The following is a 22,502-nucleotide window of genomic DNA, read 5'->3' as shown; positions in this document are numbered from 1 at the left end:
TTACCTGCCAGCCTAGGTTATAGCCCCAGGGTCATCCTTAGCCGCTGGGAGCTGCTCTGCCTGTCTCACACATCCAGCCTGAGTCTCACACATTCACTCCCCCCACTCCATCACATCTGGGCCTGCTCCTCCCTGCACTACCTGGGGACACATTGGTTTAGGATCAAATGCTCCCAGATTCCTGATCCGTTGAGCCGTGTGCAGATACGAAAATGTGCAACCGCATCCCATCTGCATCCGCCAGGCTCAGCTCCTCATCGGCTCAGCAAGCTGAGTTTTACTTCTGCCTGCACAGCTGATCTGGAGGGTGGGGGAGGGAGCAGCATCCTGCAGGGGAGGGGCAGCCAGCAAGAAAGCAGAGACTGGAGTAAGGGCAGCAGGAGCCCATGGCCAGGGCTCTGCCAGTCAGTGCTCGCCAGGCTTGGGAGGAGAGGGGTTGGGCAAAGCCAGCACGTGGCCCCAACATGGCTTCTTGCATCCTTTCCCTGGGGCAATACAGGGGCCTGGCCTGCGCCCCCGCCACACACACAGGAGAGACCTGTGCCAGCGTCTGCTCAACTGTCCGCTCCTCTAGCCACGGTCGAGAACGCTTCAGGATCATTCCTGGGGCCCATCTTCATGTCTCACTAGCACTGATGGGAGCACGGGGGCCTGATTTATGGTCCTGGCCAAGAGCAGTGTGTTGCCACGCATGGCTCACAGCTGCACTCAGCTGAAGCTGCTGCAGAAGAGCCCACAGTTGCAAAAGGCTCAAATGGGAGTGACGGGGAGTAGGCAGGGTTCCCTGTCCAGGGTGAGGCAGCCAGGAGTGCTCCACAGTTGTGACTCCTCTGAGATTCCAGGCTAGTTCTTTCAAACTTTGCACAAATGAGCACAGAGCGTCTCCCAGAAAACGGGATGTACCTGAAGTGACAAGTGGTAACGCGCTGTTCGGCTGGAGTTGCACACACTCAAACCTTCCGGCTCCGAGCTGCCTGCTGTCAGGGCACAGTGTGGTGGCTCCTTCAGGCGCTGAGCTGCCAGAGCTAGGGGCAGAGCATTGTGGCACCTCCCGGCTCCTCCAGGCTACCAGCTGCAGTGGTGGCCCCAGGGGCTCCTCTGGCCCTGGCAGCTCTTCCAGCCACTCTGGGGACCCAGCAGCGGCGAGGGCACTGGTGGAGTTACGGCAGGTGTATGGTACTAGTTTACTATCTTTGAGGGGTACGGAGGCTACAGACGTCTGTTTTTCCTGACGTCCATAGACTCGGGGTCCGCTGTGTGGAGGGCTTAACTGTACATTATAACCAAATCCTTTTTCAATCCCTGTTCCCACTCAGCGTTTTCATTCAGCTCTCTTGTGCACGCTGATTGCATGACTGTTGTGAACTCCTTTGTAATTCAATATATTGCAGTCCACATTTACAAAAAAGCCCCCCTCCACACACCGAGATTCCTGCGCACAGGCCTTGTCCTGACCAGTGCAGCTGGAGCAGCTTGGGGAATCCTCGCTGAGGCTCTTCACTACCTGGGCTTGGAAAGTAAATGTGGGTCTGGCTGGCCACCATCGTGTTCCTGGAAAACTGGTTCTGGCACTTACAGAACTGGTGGGACCCCCCATGCAGTGTGACCTCAGGCCACACTGCAAAGAGGGCCCCATTTCGGAGATCACAGCTCTCCATCCCACCAGCATGACCTCACACGCCATCCAACGCCAGGTAAAACCACACCTGGTTTTGTCTCAGGTCCAGAGACCAACACCAGAAACCTCTCACAAAGAGAGAGGTCCTGTTTATAACAGGACAAATGACGTCCCTCTGAGGGAAGCCGGCTGGCTGTGACGAGGGCAGAGCCAGCCCCATGGTGACAGGCCCACGGCTGGGACGAGGGCAGAGCCAGCCCCGCGGTGACAGGCCCACGGCTGTGGGGAGGGGAGGTCCATGACGATGCGCAAGCTGCACAGGTCAGAGAGAGTGTGTGAGTGTGTGTGTGTGTGTGTACACGCTTGGGAGAGCAGGGAGCGACCCTGAGAGATGCCTGCCCCCGCAGACAATGCTGCAGTGCGTGTCTGCGTGGATCCGGCTGAACAGTGCCTTACCACCTCTGGCCATCTCCCTGGGTTACCTCCAGGGATCGTCCCTGTTTTCTAGGAGCCACCTGCTCTGTGTTTACCTGCCGCAGTTCAAGTGAATGAGCATGGCCCCTTGACGGAGTCACAGGAGTTGCCGATGTTGCCGCCTTTCCTTTGCTTCTGGCCCACAGCCCCTCTTGCTGCCATCGGAACTCCTCGGGTTCCCCCGGGCTGGCTCTGCAATCACCCAGCGCAATAGCCCGGCGCTGGGTCGGGCCTCCCAGCAGGGAGCTCTGGGTGCTCCTCAGAGGGTGAGATTGCATGAAGCCGACCCAGGCCAGAAGGCAGCATCTCTCCTCTGTCCTTCCCCTACCGGGTTTTTACACCCACCATGCTGTGCTCTCCGGTGCCCTGCTGGCTGCTGCCTGGGTGCTGAGGAGGAAGCTGACCCTGGGCTCAGGCTGACTGGCAGCATTCCTGGGTTTCTGTACTGGTCTTTGTGTGACACATGTCGAGCTTGTGAGATGCCCAGGGATAACAGAGATCCTTTGTCTGCCTGGAGCAGGAACTGGTCCATGGGCTGCCTGCCCAGCTCCATCATTCCTTCTTAACGAGTTTGTGGGACTGCTGTGTCATTCCTCCCTTCTGCGCCTGCATCTCGCTCGCAGGGGACAGGCTGGGCAGAGGTACAAAAGGGCTGTGGCAGGCGCGCTTGGGCTGTGACACTGACATCCAGGCTGTCACAGGAGCATCCAGTCTGTGAGAGCAAAGCCGGTCTGTGGCAGGAGTGCCTGGGCTGTGACCGTAACACCCACTCTGTGGCTGCAGCGCCCTCTCTGTGCCTGTAGCACCTGGTCCGTGGCTGTAGCACCTGGGCGGTAACAATAACACCTGGTCTGTGGCTGTAGCGCCTGGGCTGTAACAATAACACCTGGTCTGTGGCTGTAGCACCCGGGCTGTAACAATAACACCCAGGCTGGAGCAGGAGAACCCAGGCTATGACGGTAGCATCTCTTCTGTGGTAGGAGAGCCCAGGCTCTACCACCACCACCCAGGCTGTGACAGTAGTGCCTGCTCTGTGGCTGTAACCCCTACTGTGTGGCTGTAGCACCTGGGCGGTAACAATAACACCTGGTCTGTGGCTGTAGCGCCCGGGCTGTAACAATAACACCCTGTCTGTGTCTGTAGTGCCCCAGCTGTAACAATAACACCCGGTCTGTGGCTGTAGCGCCCGGGCTGTAACAATAACACCTGGTCTGTGGCTGTAGCGCCTGGGCTGTAACAATAACACCCGGTCTGTGTCTGTAGTGCCCCAGCTGTAACAATAACGCCTGGGCTGTGGCTGTAGCGCCCGGGCTGTAACAATAACACCCGGTCTGTGGCTGTAGCGCCTGGGCTGTAACAATAACACCCGGTCTGTGGCTGTAGCGCCTGGGCTGTGGCCATAGTGGCCCTAGTGTCAGAGAGTTGTGTTCCATCCCATGGAGGCAGCAGAACCACTCTGTTTTTCCGTGGGTGAAAGGTGCTGCAGGCTGGCTGGGGAGGCCCAAGCTTCTTGTCCTGCAGGGTGAGGCTGGCTGCACTGGTCCCATGGCATGGCATGACCTGCGAGCTCCCCAGCCCTCGCTCACAGCTCTCTGTACAGGGCTGGTGAGGAGCCCCGGCCTGGCTGGAGAGTTGTGCACCAGTGCCTGTTGCAGCGCTGTCTCACCAGCCAGCCCCGGCCCCGCATGTGTCTTACAGGTGAACCAGGGGAACATGCCCGGGATCCAGAGCACGTTCCTGGCCATGGACACGGAGGAGGGAGTGGAGGTGGTGTGGAATGAGCTGCACTTCACAGACAAGAAGGCTTTCAAGGCCCACGAGGTGATTGGCTCCATCCTACTCCCATGCTAGGTGGGGAGATGTGGGGCACAGCTGTCTGGAGAAGCCCCCTCCTCCACTCACCATTTTGCTGACATCCCAGGGCCACAGGGCCCTGCTGGCCGGCAGCTCAGGTTCCTCCTTCCTGTACGTCCTGCTTGAACTAGTGCTCGTCTGCGCTGCTCACAGACGGCCCACCAGTCCCCCGCCGCCTCCAGCAGCGCAGAGAGTGTCTGCTCTCTGGCTGCCAGCTTCCAGCTCTCACGAAACCAGACGCCCCTTCCCCGTCGGAGGCCCTGCCCTGCCTCTGCTCAGGCCCTGACCACCGCTCACTCCACCCGCTTCCACCCCACGCTCGCTCACGTTCACTGGGCGCAGGGTGCTCGGGGGAGACCACACGCGCGATTTCTGGGTGCAAGCTCCGGGGACGGGGGTAGGGGACCCAACCTGGACAGGGCTAGGAGCGCGGGGGAGAAGTGAAGACTTTGGCAGGAGGTGTGGGCTCTGGATGGGGCCAGGGTTAAGGGGACGGGTGCAGGAGAGGGCTCCTAGCAGGAGGCAAGGCCAAGGACTCCACCTGTGGACACCCCCACAGTACCGCCTGCACCGCACCCAGCACCTCGTGTGCCCTGCACCCCACAGACTGCTCCCCTGTACCTGCCATCTCTCACAGACACCCCCACAGTACAGCCTGCACTTTGCCCAGCACCCTGTGTGCCCTGCACCCCACAGACTGCTCCCCTGTACCTGTCATCTCTCACAGACACCCCCACAGTACAGCCTGCACTTTGCCCAGCACCCTGTGTGCCCTGCACCCCACAGACTGCTCCCCTGTACCTGCCATCTCTCACAGACACCCCCACAGTACAGCCTGCACTTTGCCCAGCACCCTGTGTGCCCTGCACCCCACAGACTGCTCCCCTGTACCTGCCATCTCTCACAGACACCCCCACAGAACAACCTTCACCTCGCCCAGCACCCGGTGTGCCCTGCACCCCACAGACTGCTCCCCTGTACCTGTCATCTCTCACAGACACCCCCACAGTACAGCCTTCACCTCGCCCTGCACCCCTCAGACTGCTCCCCTGTACCTGTCATCTCTCACAGACACCCCCACAGTACAGCCTTCACCTCGCCCAGCACCCCTCAGACTGCTCCCCTGTACCTGTCATCTCTCACAGACACTCCCACAGTACAGCCTGCACTTCGCCCAGCACCCTGTGTGCCCTGCACCCCACAGACTGCTCCCCTGTACCTGCCATCTCTCACAGACACCCCCACAGTACAGCCTGCACCTCGCCCAGCACCCGGTGTGCCCTGCACCCCACAGACGGCTCCCCTGTACCTGTCATCTCTCACAGACACCCCCACAGTACAGCCCTCACCTCGCCCAGCACCCCGTGTGCCCTGCACCCCACAGACTGCTCCCCTGTACCTGCCATCTCTCACAGACTCCCCCACAGTACAGCCTGCACCTCGCCCAGCACCCCGTGTGCCCTGCACCCCACAGACTGCTCGCCTGTACCTGCCATCTCTCACAGACACCCCCACAGTACAGCCTGCACCTCGCCCAGCACCCGGTGTGCCCTGCACCCCACAGACGGCTCCCCTGTACCTGTCATCTCTCACAGACACCCCCACAGTACAGCCTTCACCTCGCCCAGCACCCCGTGTGCCCTGCACCCCACAGACTGCTCGCCTGTACCTGCCATCTCTCACAGACACCCCCACAGTACCGCCTGCACCGCACCCAGCACCCGGTGTGCCCTGCACGCCACAGACTGCTCCCCTGTACCTGCCATCTCTCACAGACACCCCCATAGTACAGCCTGCACCTCGCCCAGCACCCCGTGTGCCCTGCACCCCACAGACTGCTCCCCTGTACCTGCCATCTCTCACAGACACCCCCACAGTACCGCCTGCACCGCACCCAGCACCCCGTGTTCCCTGCACCCCACAGACTACTCCCCTGTACCTGCCATCTCTCACAGACACCCCCACAGTACAGCCTGCACTTCGCCCAGCACCCCGTGTGCCCTGCACACCACAGACTGCTCCCCTGTACCTGCCATCTCTCACAGACACCCCCACAGAACAACCTTCACCTCGCCCAGCACCCGGTGTGCCCTGAACCCCACAGACTGCTCCCCTGTACCTGCCATCTCTCACAGACACCCCCATAGTACAACCTGCACCTCGCCCAGCACCCCGTGTGCCCTGCACCCCACAGACTGCTCCCCTGTACCTGCCATCTCTCACAGACACCCCCACAGTACAGCCTGCATCTCGCCCTGCACCCATTGTGCCCTGCACGCCACAGACTGCTCCCCTGTACCTGTCATCTCTCACAGACACCCCCACAGTACAGCCTGCACCTCGCCCTGCACCCATTGTGCCCTGCACGCCACAGACTGCTCCCCTGTACCTGTCATCTCTCACAGACACCCCCACAGTACAGCCTGCACCTCGCCCAGCACCCTGTGTGCCCTGCATGCCACAGACTGCTCCCCTGTACCTGCCATCTCTCTCAGACACCCCCACAGTACAGCCTGCCCCTCGCCCAGCACCCGGTGTGCTCAGCACCCCACAGACTGCTCCCCTACACCTGCCATCTCTCACAGACACCCCCACAGTACAGCCTGCCCCTCGCCCAGCACCCCGTGTGCCCTACACCCCACAGACTGCTCCCCTGTACCTGCCATCTCTAACAGACACCCCCACAGTACACCCTTCACCTCACCCAGCACCCTGTGTGCCCTGCACGCCACAGACTGCTCCCCTGTACCTGCCATCTCTCACAGACACCCCCACAGTACAGCCTGCACCTCGCCCTGCACCCCGTGTGCCCTGCACGCCACAGACTGCTCCCCTGTACCTGCCATCTCTCACAGACACCCCCACAGTACAGCCTTCACCTCACCCTGCACCCTGTGTGCCCTGCACGCCACAGACTGCTCCCCTGTACCTGCCATCTCTCACAGACACCCCCATAGTACAGCCTGCACCTCACCCAGCACCCCGTGTGCCCTGCATGCCACAGACTGCTCCCCTGTACCTGTCATCTCTCACAGACACCCCCACAGTACAGCCTTCACCTCGCCCAGCACCCTGTGTGCCCTGCACCCCACAGACTGCTCCCCTGTACCTGTCATCTCTCACAGACACCCCCACAGTACAGCCTGCACCTCGCCCAGCACCCCGTGTGCCCTGCACCCCACAGACTGCTCCCCTGTACCTGTCATCTCTCACAGACACCCCCACAGTACAGCCTGCACCTCGCCCAGCACCCAGTGTGCTCAGCACCCCACAGACTGCTCCCCTGTACCTGCCGTCTCTCACAGACACCCCCACAGTACAGCCTGCACCTCGCCCAGCATGTGGTGTTCCCTACACCCCACAGACTGCTCCCCTGTACCTGTCATCTCTCACAGACACCCCCACAGTACAGCCTGCACCTCGCCCAGCACCCCACAGACTGCTCCCCTATACCTGTCATCTCTCACAGACACCCCCACAGTACAGCCTGCACCTCGCCCAGCACCCCATGTGCCCTGCACCCCACAGACTGCTCTCCTGTACCTGCCATCTCTCACAGACACCCCCGCAGTACAGCCTCCACCCCACAGACTGCTCCCCTATACCTGTCATCTCTCACAGACACCCCCACATTACAGCCTCCACCTCGCCCAGCACCCCATGTGCCCTGCACCCCACAGACTGCTCCCCTGTACCTGCCATCTCTCACAGACACCCCAACAGTACAGCCTGCACCTCGCCCAGAACCCGGTGTGCCCTGCACCCCACAGACTGCTCCCCTGTACCTGTCATTTCTCACAGACACCCCTACAGTACAGCCTGCACCTCGCCCAGCACCCGGTGTGCCCTGCACCCCACAGACTGGTCCCCTGTACCTGCCATCTCTCACAGACACGCCCACAGTACAGCCTTCACCTCGCCCAGCACCCTGTGTGCCCTGCACCCCACAGACTGCTCCCCTGTACCTGTCATCTCTCACAGACACCCCCACAGTACAGCCTTCACCTCGCCCAGCACCCGGTGAGCCCTGCACCCCACAGACTGCTCCGCTGCACCTGTCATCTCTCACAGACACCCCCACAGTACAGCCTTCACCTCGCCCAGCACCCTGTGTGCCCTGCACCCCACAGACTGCTCCCCTGTACCTGTCATCTCTCACAGACACCCCTGCAGTACAGCCTGCACCCCACAGACTGCTCCCCTGTACCTGCCATCTCTCACAGACATCCCCGCAGTACAGCCTGCACCTCGCCCAGCACCCCACAGACTGCTCCCCTGTACCTGTCATCTCTCACAGACACCCCCACAGTACAGCCTGCACTTCGCCCAGCACCCCATGTGCCCTGCACCCCACAGACTGCTCTCCTGTACCTGCCATCTCTCACAGACACCCCCGCAGTACAGCCTGCACCCCACAGACTGCTCCCCTGTACCTGTCATCTCTCACAGACACCCCCACATTACAGCCTTCACCTCGCCCAGCACCCGGTGTGCCCTGCACCCCACAGACTGCTCCCCTGTACCTGCCATCTCTCACAGACACCCCCACAGTACAGCCTTCACCTCGCCCTGCACCCCTCAGACTGCTCCCCTGTACCTGTCATCTCTCACAGACACCCCCACAGTACACCCTTCACCTTGCCCAGCACCGTGTGTGCCTGCACCCCACAGACTGCTCCCCTGTACCTGTCATCTCTCACAGACACCCCCACAGTACAGCCTGCACTTCGCCCAGCACCCCAGAGACTGCTCCCCTGTACCTGTAATCTCTCACAGACACCCCCACAGTACAGCCTGCACCTTGCCCAGCACCCCGTGTGCCCTGCACCCCACAGACTGCTCCCCTGTACCTGTCATCTCTCACAGACACCCCCACAGTACAGCCTGCACCTCGCCCAGTACCCCGTGTGCCCTGCACCCCACACACTGCTCCTCTGCACCTGTCATCTCTCACAGACATCCCCACAGTACAGCCTGCACCTCGCCCAGCACCTGGTGTGCCCTGTACCCCACAGACTGCTCCCCTGTACCTGTCATCTCTCACAGACACCCCCACAGTACAGCCTGCACCTCGCCCAGCACCCCGTGTGCCCAGCACCCCACAGACTGCTCCCCTGTACCTGTCATCTCTCACAGACACCCCCACAGTACAGCCTTCAGCTCGCCCAGCACCCCGTGTGCCCTGCACCCCACAGACTGCTCCCCTGTACCTGTCATCTCTCACAGACACCCCCACAGTACAGCCTTCACCTCGCCCAGCACCCTGTGTGCCCTGCACCCCACAGACTGCTCCCCTGTACCTGTCATCTCTCACAGACACCCCCACAGTACAGCCTGCACCTCGCCCAGCATGTGGTGTTCCCTGCACCCCACAGACTGCTCCCCTGTACCTGTCATTTCTCACAGACACCCCCACATTACAGCCTTCACCTCGCCCAGCACCCGGTGTGCCCTGCACCCCACAGACTGCTCCCCTGTACCTGCCATCTCTCACAGACATCCCCACAGTACAGCCTGCACTTCGCCCAGCAACCCGTGTGCCCTGCACCCCACAGACTGCTCCCCTGTACCTGCCATCTCTCACAGACACCCCCACAGTACAGCCTGCACTTCGCCCAGCAACCCGTGTGCCCTGCACCCCACAGACTGCTCCCCTGTACCTGCCATCTCTCACAGACACCCCCACAGTACGGCCTGCACTTCGCCCAGCACCCCGTGTGCCCTGCACCCCACAGACTGCTCCCCTGTACCTGCCATCTCTCACAGACATCCCCACAGTACATCCTGCACCTCGCCCAGCACCCCGTGTGCCCAGCACCCCACAGACTGCTCCCCTGTACCTGTCATCTCTCACAGACACCCCCACAGTACAGCCTGCACCTCGCCCAGCATGTGGTGTTCCCTGCACCCTACAGACTGCTCCCGTGTACCTGTCATCTCTCACACACACCCCCACAATACAGCCTGCACCTCGCCCAGCACCCCACAGACTGCTCCCCTGTACCTGTCATCTCTCACAGACACCGCCACATTACAGCCTGCACCTCGCCCAGCACCCCATGTGCCCTGCACCCCACAGACTGCTCTCCTGTACCTGCCATCTCTCACAGACACCCCCGCAGTACAGCCTGCACCCCACAGACTGCTCCCCTGTACCTGTCATCTCTCACAGACAACCCCACATTACAGCCTTCACCACGCCCAGCACCCCGTGTGCCTTGCACCCCACAGACTGCTCCTCTGTACCTGCCATGTCTCACAGACACCCCCATAGTACAGCCTGCACCTCGCCCAGCACCCCGTGTGCCCTGCACCCCACAGACTGCTCCCCTGTACCTGCCATCTCTCACAGACACCCCCACAGTACAGCCTGCACCTCGCCCAGCACCCGGTGTGCCCTGCACCCCACAGACTTCTCCCCTGTACCTGTCATCTCTCACAGACACCCCCACATTACAGCCTCCACCTCGCCCAGCACCCCGTGTGCCCTGCACCCCACAGACTGCTCCCCTGTACCTGCCATCTCTCACAGACACCCCAACAGTACAGCCTGCACCTCGCCCAGAACCCGGTGTGCCCTGCACCCCACAGACTGCTCCCCTGTACCTGTCATTTCTCACAGACACCCCTACAGTACAGCCTGCACCTCGCCCAGCACCCGGTGTGCCCTGCACCCCACAGACTGGTCCCCTGTACCTGCCATCTCTCACAGACACGCCCACAGTACAGCCTTCACCTCGCCCAGCACCCTGTGTGCCCTGCACCCCACAGACTGCTCCCCTGTACCTGTCATCTCTCACAGACACCCCCACAGTACAGCCTTCACCTCGCCCAGCACCCGGTGAGCCCTGCACCCCACAGACTGCTCCGCTGCACCTGTCATCTCTCACAGACACCCCCACAGTACAGCCTTCACCTCGCCCAGCACCCTGTGTGCCCTGCACCCCACAGACTGCTCCCCTGTACCTGTCATCTCTCACAGACACCCCTGCAGTACAGCCTGCACCCCACAGACTGCTCCCCTGTACCTGCCATCTCTCACAGACATCCCCGCAGTACAGCCTGCACCTCGCCCAGCACCCCACAGACTGCTCCCCTGTACCTGTCATCTCTCACAGACACCCCCACAGTACAGCCTGCACTTCGCCCAGCACCCCATGTGCCCTGCACCCCACAGACTGCTCTCCTGTACCTGCCATCTCTCACAGACACCCCCGCAGTACAGCCTGCACCCCACAGACTGCTCCCCTGTACCTGTCATCTCTCACAGACACCCCCACATTACAGCCTTCACCTCGCCCAGCACCCGGTGTGCCCTGCACCCCACAGACTGCTCCCCTGTACCTGCCATCTCTCACAGACACCCCCACAGTACAGCCTTCACCTCGCCCTGCACCCCTCAGACTGCTCCCCTGTACCTGTCATCTCTCACAGACACCCCCACAGTACACCCTTCACCTTGCCCAGCACCGTGTGTGCCTGCACCCCACAGACTGCTCCCCTGTACCTGTCATCTCTCACAGACACCCCCACAGTACAGCCTGCACTTCGCCCAGCACCCCAGAGACTGCTCCCCTGTACCTGTCATCTCTCACAGACACCCCCACAGTACAGCCTGCACCTTGCCCAGCACCCCGTGTGCCCTGCACCCCACAGACTGCTCCCCTGTACCTGTCATCTCTCACAGACACCCCCACAGTACAGCCTGCACCTCGCCCAGCACCTGGTATGCCCTGTACCCCACAGACTGCTCCCCTGTACCTGTCATCTCTCACAGACACCCCCACAGTACAGCCTGCACCTCGCCCAGCACCCCGTGTGCCCAGCACCCCACAGACTGCTCCCCTGTACCTGTCATCTCTCACAGACACCCCCACAGTACAGCCTTCACCTCGCCCAGCACCCTGTGTGCCCTGCACCCCACAGACTGCTCCCCTGTACCTGTCATCTCTCACAGACACCCCCATAGTACAGCCTTCACCTCGCCCAGCACCCGGTGAGCCCTGCACGCCACAGACTGCTCCGCTGCACCTGTCATCTCTCACAGACACCCCCACAGTACAGCCTTCACCTCGCCCAGCACCCTGTGTGCCCTGCACCCCACAGACTGCTCCCCTGTACCTGTCATCTCTCACAGACACCCCCACAGTACAGCCTGCACCTCGCCCAGCATGTGGTGTTCCCTGCACCCCACAGACTGCTCCCCTGTACCTGTCATTTCTCACAGACACCCCCACATTACAGCCTTCACCTCGCCCAGCACCCGGTGTGCCCTGCACCCCACAGACTGCTCCCCTGTACCTGCCATCTCTCACAGACATCCCCACAGTACAGCCTGCACTTCGCCCAGCAACCCGTGTGCCCTGCACCCCACAGACTGCTCCCCTGTACCTGCCATCTCTCACAGACACCCCCACAGTACAGCCTGCACTTCGCCCAGCAACCCGTGTGCCCTGCACCCCACAGACTGCTCCCCTGTACCTGCCATCTCTCACAGACACCCCCACAGTACGGCCTGCACTTCGCCCAGCACCCCGTGTGCCCTGCACCCCACAGACTGCTCCCCTGTACCTGCCATCTCTCACAGACATCCCCACAGTACATCCTGCACCTCGCCCAGCACCCCGTGTGCCCAGCACCCCACAGACTGCTCCCCTGTACCTGTCATCTCTCACAGACACCCCCACAGTACAGCCTGCACCTCGCCCAGCATGTGGTGTTCCCTGCACCCTACAGACTGCTCCCGTGTACCTGTCATCTCTCACACACACCCCCACAATACAGCCTGCACCTCGCCCAGCACCCCACAGACTGCTCCCCTGTACCTGTCATCTCTCACAGACACCCCCACATTACAGCCTGCACCTCGCCCAGCACCCCATGTGCCCTGCACCCCACAGACTGCTCTCCTGTACCTGCCATCTCTCACAGACACCCCCGCAGTACAGCCTGCACCCCACAGACTGCTCCCCTGTACCTGTCATCTCTCACAGACAACCCCACATTACAGCCTTCACCACGCCCAGCACCCCGTGTGCCTTGCACCCCACAGACTGCTCCTCTGTACCTGCCATGTCTCACAGACACCCCCATAGTACAGCCTGCACCTCGCCCAGCACCCCGTGTGCCCTGCACCCCACAGACTGCTCCCCTGTACCTGCCATCTCTCACAGACACCCCCACAGTACAGCCTGCACCTCGCCCAGCACCCGGTGTGCCCTGCACCCCACAGACTTCTCCCCTGTACCTGTCATCTCTCACAGACACCCCTACATTACAGCCTGCACCTCGCCCAGCACCCGGTGTGCCCTGCACCCCACAGACTGCTCCCCTGTATCTGTCATCTCTCACAGACACCCCCACAGTACAGCCTGTCCGTCACCGTGCACCCCTCAGACTGCTCCCCTGTAACTGTCATCTCTCACAGACACCCCCAGAGTACAGCCTTCACCTCGCCCAGCACCCTGTGTGCCCTGCATCCCACAGACTGCTCCCCTGCACCTGTCATCTCTCACAGACACCCCCACAGTACAGCCTGCACCTCGCCCAGCACCCGGTGTGCCCTGCACCCCACAGACTGCTCCCCTGTACCTGCCATCTCTCACAGACACCCCCACAGTACAGCCTTCACCTTGCCCTGCACCCCTCAGACTGCTCCCCTGTACCTGTCATCTCTCACAGACACCCCCACAGTACACCCTTCACCTTGCCCAGCACCCTGTGTGCCCTGCACCCCACAGACTGCTCCCCTGTACCTGTCATCTCTCACAGACACCCCCACAGTACAGCCTGCACTTCGCCCAGCACCTCACCCCACAGACGGCTCCCCTGTACCTACCATCTCTCACAGACTCCCCCACAGTACAGCCTGCACCTCGCCCAGCACCCGGTGTGCCCTGCACCCCACAGACTGCTCCACTGCACCTGTCATCTCTCACAGACACCCCCACAGTACAGCCTGCACCTCGCCCAGCACCCCGTGTGCCCTGCACCCCACACACTGCTCTCCTGTACCTGCCATCTCTCACAGACACCCCCGCAGTACAGCCTGTCCCTCGCCCAGCACCCCGTGTGCCCTGCACCCCACAGACTGCTCCCCTGTACCTGCCGTCTCTCACAGACACCCCCACAGTACAGCCTGCACCTCGCCCAGCACCCGGTGTGCCCTGCACCCCACAGACTGCTCCACTGCACCTGTCATCTCTCACAGACACCCCCACAGTACAGCCTGCACCTCGCCCAGCACCCCGTGTGCCCTGCACCCCACACACTGCTCTCCTGTACCTGCCATCTCTCACAGACACCCCCGCAGTACAGCCTGTCCCTCGCCCAGCACCCCGTGTGCCCTGCACCCCACAGACTGCTCCCCTGTACCTGTCATCTCTCACAGACACCCCCACAGTACAGCCTGCACCTCGCCCAGTACCCCGTGTGCCCTGCACCCCACACACTGCTCCTCTGCACCTGTCATCTCTCACAGACATCCCCACAGTACAGCCTGCACCTCGCCCAGCACCCCGTGTGCCCTGCACCCCACAGACTGCTCCCCTGTATCTGTCATCTCTCACAGACACCCCCACAGTACAGCCTGTCCCTCGCCGTGCACCCCTCAGACTGCTCCCCTGTAACTGTCATCTCTCACAGACACCCCCAGAGTACAGCCTGCACCTCGCCCAGCACCCGGTGTGCCCTGCACCCCACAGACTTCTCCCCTGTACCTGTCATGTCTCACAGACACCCCTACATTACAGCCTGCACCTCGCCCAGCACCCGGTGTGCCCTGCACGCCACAGACTGCTCCCCTGTACCTGCCATCTCTCACAGACACCCCCACAGTACAGCCTTCACCTCGCCCTGCACCCCTCAGACTGCTCCCCTGTACCTACCATCTCTCACAGACTCCCCCACAGTACAGCCTGCACCTCGCCCAGCACCCGGTGTGCCCTGCACCCCACAGACTGCTCCCCTGTACCTGCCATCTCTCACAGACACCCCCACAGTACAGCCTTCACCTCGCCCAGCACCCCGTGTGCCCTGCACCCCAGACTGCTCCCCTGTACCTGTCATCTCTCACAGACACCCCCACAGTACAGCCTGCACCTCGCCCAGCACCCCGTGTGCCCTGCACCCCACAGACTGCTCTGCTGTACCTGCCATCTCTCACAGACACCCCCATAGTACAGCCTGCACCTCACCCAGCACCCCGTGTGCCCTGCAACCCACAGACTGCTCCCCTGTACCTGTCATCTCTCACAGACACCCCCACAGTACAGCCTGCACCTCGCCCAGCACCCGGTGTGCCCTGCACCCCACAGACTGCTCCCCTGTACCTGCCATCTCTCACAGACACCCCCACAGTACAGCCTGTCCCTCGCCCTGCACCCCTCAGACTGCTCCCCTGTACCTGTCATCTCTCACAGACACCCCCACAGTACAGCCTGTCCCTCGCCCTGCACCCCACAGACTGCTCCCCTGTACCTGCCATCTCTCACAGACATCCCCACAGTACAGCCTTCACCTCGCCCTGCACCCCTCAGACTGCTCCCCTGTACCTGTCATCTCTCACAGACACTCCCACAGTACAGCCTGTCCCTCGCCCTGCACCCCTCAGACTGCTCCCCTGTACCTGTCATCTCTCACAGACACCCCCACAGTACAGCCTGCACTTCGCCCAGCACCGCACCCCACAGACGGCTCCCCTGTACCTGCCATCTCTCACAGACTCCCCCACAGTACAGCCTGCACCTCGCCCAGCACCCGGTGTGCTCTTTACCCCACAGACTACTCCCCTGTACCTGCCATCTCTCACAGACACCCCCACAGTACAACCTGTCCCTCGCCCTGCACCCCTCAGACTGCTCTCCTGTACCTGTCATCTCTCACAGACATCCCCACAGTACAGCCTGTACCTCGCCCAGCACCCCATGTGCCCTGCACCCCACTGACTGCTCCCCTGTACCTGTCATCTCTCACAGACACCCCCACAGGACAGCCTGTCCCTCGCCCTGCTCCCCTCAGACTGCTCCCCTGTACCTGCCATCTCTCACAGACACCCCCACAGTACAGCCTTCACCTCGCCCAGCACCTTGTGTGCCCTGCACCCCACAGACTACTCCCCTGTACCTGCCATCTCTCACAGACACCCCCACAGTACAGCCTGCACCTCGCCCAGCACCCGGTGTGCTCTGCACCCCACAGAATGCTCCCCTGTACCTGCCATCTCTCACTGACACCCCCACAGTACAGCCTGCACCTCGCCCAGCATCCGGTGTGCCCTGCACCCCACAGACTGCTCCCCTGTACCTGCCATCTCTCACAGACACCCCCACAGTACAGCCTGCACCTCGCCCACCACCCCGTGTGCCCTGCTCCCCACAGATTGCTCCCCTGTACCTGCCATCTCTCACAGACACCCTCACAGTACTACCTGCACCTTACCCAGCACCCGGTGTGCCCTGCATCCCACAAACTGCTCCCCTGTACCTGTTATCTCTCACAGACACCCCCACAGTACAGCCTGCACCTCGACCAGCACCCCGTGTGCCCTGCACCCCACAGACTGCTCCCCTGTACCTGCCATCTCTCACAGACACCCCCACAGTACAGCCTGCACCTCGACCAGCACCCCTCAGACTGCTCCCCTGTACCTGTCATCTCTCACAGACACCCCGACAGTACAGCCGGCACCTCGCGCAGCACCCCACAGACTGCTCCCCTGTACCTGTCATCTCTCACACACACCCACAGTACAGCCTGTACCTCGCCCAGCACGTGGTGTGCCCTGCACCCCACAGACTGCTCACCTGTACCTGCCATCTTTCACACACACCCCCACAGTACAGCCTTCACCTCGCCCAGCACCCGGTGTGCCCTGCACCCCACAAACTGCTCCCCTGTACCTGCCATCTCTCACAGACACCCCCACAGTACATCCTGCACCTCGCCCAGCACCCCGTGTGCCCAGCACCCCACAGACTGCTCCCCTGTACCTGCCATCTCTCACAGACTCCCCCACAGTACAGCCTGCACCTCGCCCAGCACCCGGTGTGCTCTTTACCCCACAGACTACTCCCCTGTACCTGCCATCTCTCACAGACACCCCCACAGTACAACCTGTCCCTCGCCCTGCACCCCTCAGACTGCTCTCCTGTACCTGTCATCTCTCACAGACACCCCCACAGTACAGCCTTCACCTCGCCCAACACCCTGTGTGCCCTGCACCCCTCAGACTGCTCCCCTGTACCTGCCATCTCTCACAGACATCCCCACAGTACAGCCTGTACCTCGCCCAGCACCCCATGTGCCCTGCACCCCACTGACTGCTCCCCTGTACCTGTCATCTCTCACAGACACCCCCACAGGACAGCCTGTCCCTCGCCCTGCACCCCTCAGACTGCTCCCCTGTACCTGCCATCTCTCACAGACACCCCCACAGTACAGCCTTCACCTCGCCCAGCACCTTGTGTGCCCTGCACCCCACAGACTACTCCCCTGTACCTGCCATCTCTCACAGACACCCCCACAGTACAGCCTGCACCTCGCCCAGCACCCGGTGTGCTCTGCACCCCACAGAATGCTCCCCTGTACCTGCCATCTCTCACTGACACCCCCACAGTACAGCCTGCACCTCGCCCAGCATCCGGTGTGCCCTGCACCCCACAGACTGCTCCCCTGTACCTGCCATCTCTCACAGACACCCCCACAGTACAGCCTGCACCTCGCCCACCACCCCGTGTGCCCTGCTCCCCACAGATTGCTCCCCTGTACCTGCCATCTCTCACAGACACCCTCACAGTACTACCTGCACCTTACCCAGCACCCGGTGTGCCCTGCATCCCACAAACTGCTCCCCTGTACCTGTTATCTCTCACAGACACCCCCACAGTACAGCCTGCACCTCGACCAGCACCCCGTGTGCCCTGCACCCCACAGACTGCTCCCCTGTACCTGCCATCTCTCACAGACACCCCCACAGTACAGCCTGCACCTCGACCAGCACCCCTCAGACTGCTCCCCTGTACCTGTCATCTCTCACAGACACCCCGACAGTACAGCCGGCACCTCGCGCAGCACCCCACAGACTGCTCCCCTGTACCTGTCATCTCTCACACACACCCACAGTACAGCCTGTACCTCGCCCAGCACGTGGTGTGCCCTGCACCCCACAGACTGCTCACCTGTACCTGCCATCTTTCACACACACCCCCACAGTACAGCCTTCACCTCGCCCAGCACCCGGTGTGCCCTGCACCCCACAAACTGCTCCCCTGTACCTGCCATCTCTCACAGACACCCCCACAGTACATCCTGCACCTCGCCCAGCACCCCGTGTGCCCAGCACCCCACAGACTGCTCCCCTGTACCTGTCATCTCTCACAGACACCCCCGCAGTACAGCCTTCACCTCGCCCAGCACCCCGTGTGCGCTGCACCCCAGAGACTGCTCCCCTGTACCTGTCATCTGTCACAGACACCCCCACAGTACAGCCTGCACCTTACCCAGCACCCGGTGTGCCCTGCACCCCACAGACTGCTCCCCTGTACCTGTCATCTCTCACAGACACCCCCACAGTACAGCCTTCACCTTGCCCAGCGCCCTGTGTGCCCTGCACCCCACAGACTGCTCCCCTGTACCTGCCATCTCTCACAGACATCCCCACAGTACAGCCTGCACTTCGCCCAGCAACCCGTGTGCCCTGCACCCCACAGACTGCTCCCCTGTACCTGCCATCTCTCACAGACACCCCCACAGTACAGCCTGCACTTCGCCCAGCAACCCGTGTGCCCTGCACCCCACAGACTGCTCCCCTGTACCTGCCATCTCTCACAGACACCCCCACAGTACGGCCTGCACTTCGCCCAGCACCCCGTGTGCCCTGCACCCCACAGACTGCTCCCCTGTACCTGCCATCTCTCACAGACATCCCCACAGTACATCCTGCACCTCGCCCAGCACCCCGTGTGCCCAGCACCCCACAGACTGCTCCCCTGTACCTGTCATCTCTCACAGACACCCCCACAGTACAGCCTGCACCTCGCCCAGCATGTGGTGTTCCCTGCACCCTACAGACTGCTCCCGTGTACCTGTCATCTCTCACACACACCCCCACAATACAGCCTGCACCTCGCCCAGCACCCCACAGACTGCTCCCCTGTACCTGTCATCTCTCACAGACACCCCCACATTACAGCCTGCACCTCGCCCAGCACCCCATGTGCCCTGCACCCCACAGACTGCTCTCCTGTACCTGCCATCTCTCACAGACACCCCCGCAGTACAGCCTGCACCCCACAGACTGCTCCCCTGTACCTGTCATCTCTCACAGACAACCCCACATTACAGCCTTCACCACGCCCAGCACCCCGTGTGCCTTGCACCCCACAGACTGCTCCTCTGTACCTGCCATGTCTCACAGACACCCCCATAGTACAGCCTGCACCTCGCCCAGCACCCCGTGTGCCCTGCACCCCACAGACTGCTCCCCTGTACCTGCCATCTCTCACAGACACCCCCACAGTACAGCCTGCACCTCGCCCAGCACCCGGTGTGCCCTGCACCCCACAGACTTCTCCCCTGTACCTGTCATCTCTCACAGACACCCCTACATTACAGCCTGCACCTCGCCCAGCACCCGGTGTGCCCTGCACCCCACAGACTGCTCCCCTGTATCTGTCATCTCTCACAGACACCCCCACAGTACAGCCTGTCCGTCACCGTGCACCCCTCAGACTGCTCCCCTGTAACTGTCATCTCTCACAGACACCCCCAGAGTACAGCCTTCACCTCGCCCAGCACCCTGTGTGCCCTGCATCCCACAGACTGCTCCCCTGCACCTGTCATCTCTCACAGACACCCCCACAGTACAGCCTGCACCTCGCCCAGCACCCGGTGTGCCCTGCACCCCACAGACTGCTCCCCTGTACCTGCCATCTCTCACAGACACCCCCACAGTACAGCCTTCACCTTGCCCTGCACCCCTCAGACTGCTCCCCTGTACCTGTCATCTCTCACAGACACCCCCACAGTACACCCTTCACCTTGCCCAGCACCCGGTGTGCCCTGCACCCCACAGACTACTCCCCTGTACCTGTCATCTCTCACAGACACCCCCACAGTACAGCCTGCACTTCGCCCAGCACCTCACCCCACAGACGGCTCCCCTGTACCTACCATCTCTCACAGACTCCCCCACAGTACAGCCTGCACCTCGCCCAGCACCCGGTGTGCCCTGCACCCCACAGACTGCTCCCCTGTACCTGCCATCTCTCACAGACACCCCCACAGTACAGCCTGCACCTCGCCCAGCATGTGGTGTTCCCTACACCCCACAGACTGCTCCCCTGTACCTGCCATCTCTCACAGACACCCCCACAGTACAGCCTTCACCTCGCCCAGCACCCGGTGAGCCCTGCACCCCACAGACTGCTCCCCTGTACCTGCCGTCTCTCACAGACACCCCCACAGTACAGCCTGCACCTCGCCCAGCACCCGGTGTGCCCTGCACCCCACAGACTGCTCCACTGCACCTGTCATCTCTCACAGACACCCCCACAGTACAGCCTGCACCTCGCCCAGCACCCCGTGTGCCCTGCACCCCACACACTGCTCTCCTGTACCTGCCATCTCTCACAGACACCCCCGCAGTACAGCCTGTCCCTCGCCCAGCACCCCGTGTGCCCTGCACCCCACAGACTGCTCCCCTGTACCTGTCATCTCTCACAGACACCCCCACAGTACAGCCTGCACCTCGCCCAGTACCCCGTGTGCCCTGCACCCCACACACTGCTCCTCTGCACCTGTCATCTCTCACAGACATCCCCACAGTACAGCCTGCACCTCGCCCAGCACCCCGTGTGCCCTGCACCCCACAGACTGCTCCCCTGTATCTGTCATCTCTCACAGACACCCCCACAGTACAGCCTGTCCCTCGCCGTGCACCCCTCAGACTGCTCCCCTGTAACTGTCATCTCTCACAGACACCCCCAGAGTACAGCCTGCACCTCGCCCAGCACCCGGTGTGCCCTGCACCCCACAGACTTCTCCCCTGTACCTGTCATGTCTCACAGACACCCCTACATTACAGCCTGCACCTCGCCCAGCACCCGGTGTGCCCTGCACACCACAGACTGCTCTCCTGTACCTGCCATCTCTCACAGACACCCCCACAGTACAGCCTGCACCTCGCCCAGCACCCTGTGTGCCCTGCACCCCACAGACTGCTCCCCTGTACCTGCCATCTCTCACAGACACCCCCACAGTACAGCCTTCACCTCGCCCTGCACCCCTCAGACTGCTCCCCTGTACCTACCATCTCTCACAGACTCCCCCACAGTACAGCCTGCACCTCGCCCAGCACCCGGTGTGCCCTGCACCCCACAGACTGCTCCCCTGTACCTGCCATCTCTCACAGACACCCCCACAGTACAGCCTTCACCTCGCCCAGCACCCCGTGTGCCCTGCACCCCAGAGACTGCTCCCCTGTACCTGTCATCTCTCACAGACACCCCCACAGTACAGCCTGCACCTCGCCCAGCACCCCGTGTGCCCTGCACCCCACAGACTGCTCTGCTGTACCTGCCATCTCTCACAGACACCCCCATAGTACAGCCTGCACCTCACCCAGCACCCCGTGTGCCCTGCACCCCACAGACTGCTCCCCTGTACCTGTCATCTCTCACAGACACCCCCACAGTACAGCCTGCACCTCGCCCAGCACCCCGTGTGCCCTGCACCCCACAGACTGCTCCCCTGTACCTGCCATCTCTCACAGACACCCCCACAGTACAGCCTGCACTTCGCCCAGCACCGCACCCCACAGACTGCTCCCCTGTACCTGCCATCTCTCACAGACACCCCCACAGTACAGCCTGTCCCTCGCCCTGCACCCCTCAGACTGCTCCCCTGTACCTGTCATCTCTCACAGACACCCCCACAGTACAGCCTGTCCCTCGCCCTGCACCCCACAGACTGCTCCCCTGTACCTGCCATCTCTCACAGACACCCCCACAGTACAGCCTTCACCTCGCCCTGCACCCCTCAGACTGCTCCCCTGTACCTGTCATCTCTCACAGACACTCCCACAGTACAGCCTTCACCTCGCCCTGCACCCCTCAGACTGCTCCCCTGTACCTGTCATCTCTCACAGACATCCCCACAGTACAGCCTTCACCTCGCCCTGCACCCCTCAGACTGCTCCCCTGTACCTGTCATCTCTCACAGACATCCCCACAGTACAGCCTGCACTTCGCCCTGCACCCCTCAGACTGCTCCCCTGTACCTGTCATCTCTCACAGACACTCCCACAGTACAGCCTGTCCCTCGCCCTGCACCCCTCAGACTGCTCCCCTGTACCTGTCATCTCTCACAGACTCCCCCACAGTACAGCCTGCACTTCGCCCAGCACCGCACCCCACAGACGGCTCCCCTGTACCTGCCATCTCTCACAGACTCCCCCACAGTACAGCCTGCACCTCGCCCAGCACCCGGTGTGCTCTTTACCCCACAGACTACTCCCCTGTACCTGCCATCTCTCACAGACACCCCCACAGTACAGCCT

The 22,502-nt window shown here is 62.1% G+C and overlaps 1 protein-coding gene across 1 annotated transcript in view; it reads left to right on the top strand.

Moving 5' to 3' along the window:
- Positions 1-22,502, top strand: part of NRBP2 (nuclear receptor binding protein 2) — an 88,970-nt gene that overhangs the window by 17,096 nt on the left and 49,372 nt on the right. The window contains exon 2 of the mRNA XM_074986830.1: positions 3,791-3,913. Within this exon, the coding sequence (XP_074842931.1) occupies positions 3,791-3,913 (123 nt within the window). The remainder of the gene's footprint in view (positions 1-3,790; positions 3,914-22,502) is intronic.

Source organism: Carettochelys insculpta, chromosome 2, assembly GCF_033958435.1.
Source record: "Carettochelys insculpta isolate YL-2023 chromosome 2, ASM3395843v1, whole genome shotgun sequence".
Lineage (NCBI taxonomy): Eukaryota > Metazoa > Chordata > Testudines > Carettochelyidae > Carettochelys > Carettochelys insculpta.
Note: the sequence above shows the minus strand (reverse complement) of the source record. Positions and strands in the feature narration are given on the sequence as shown.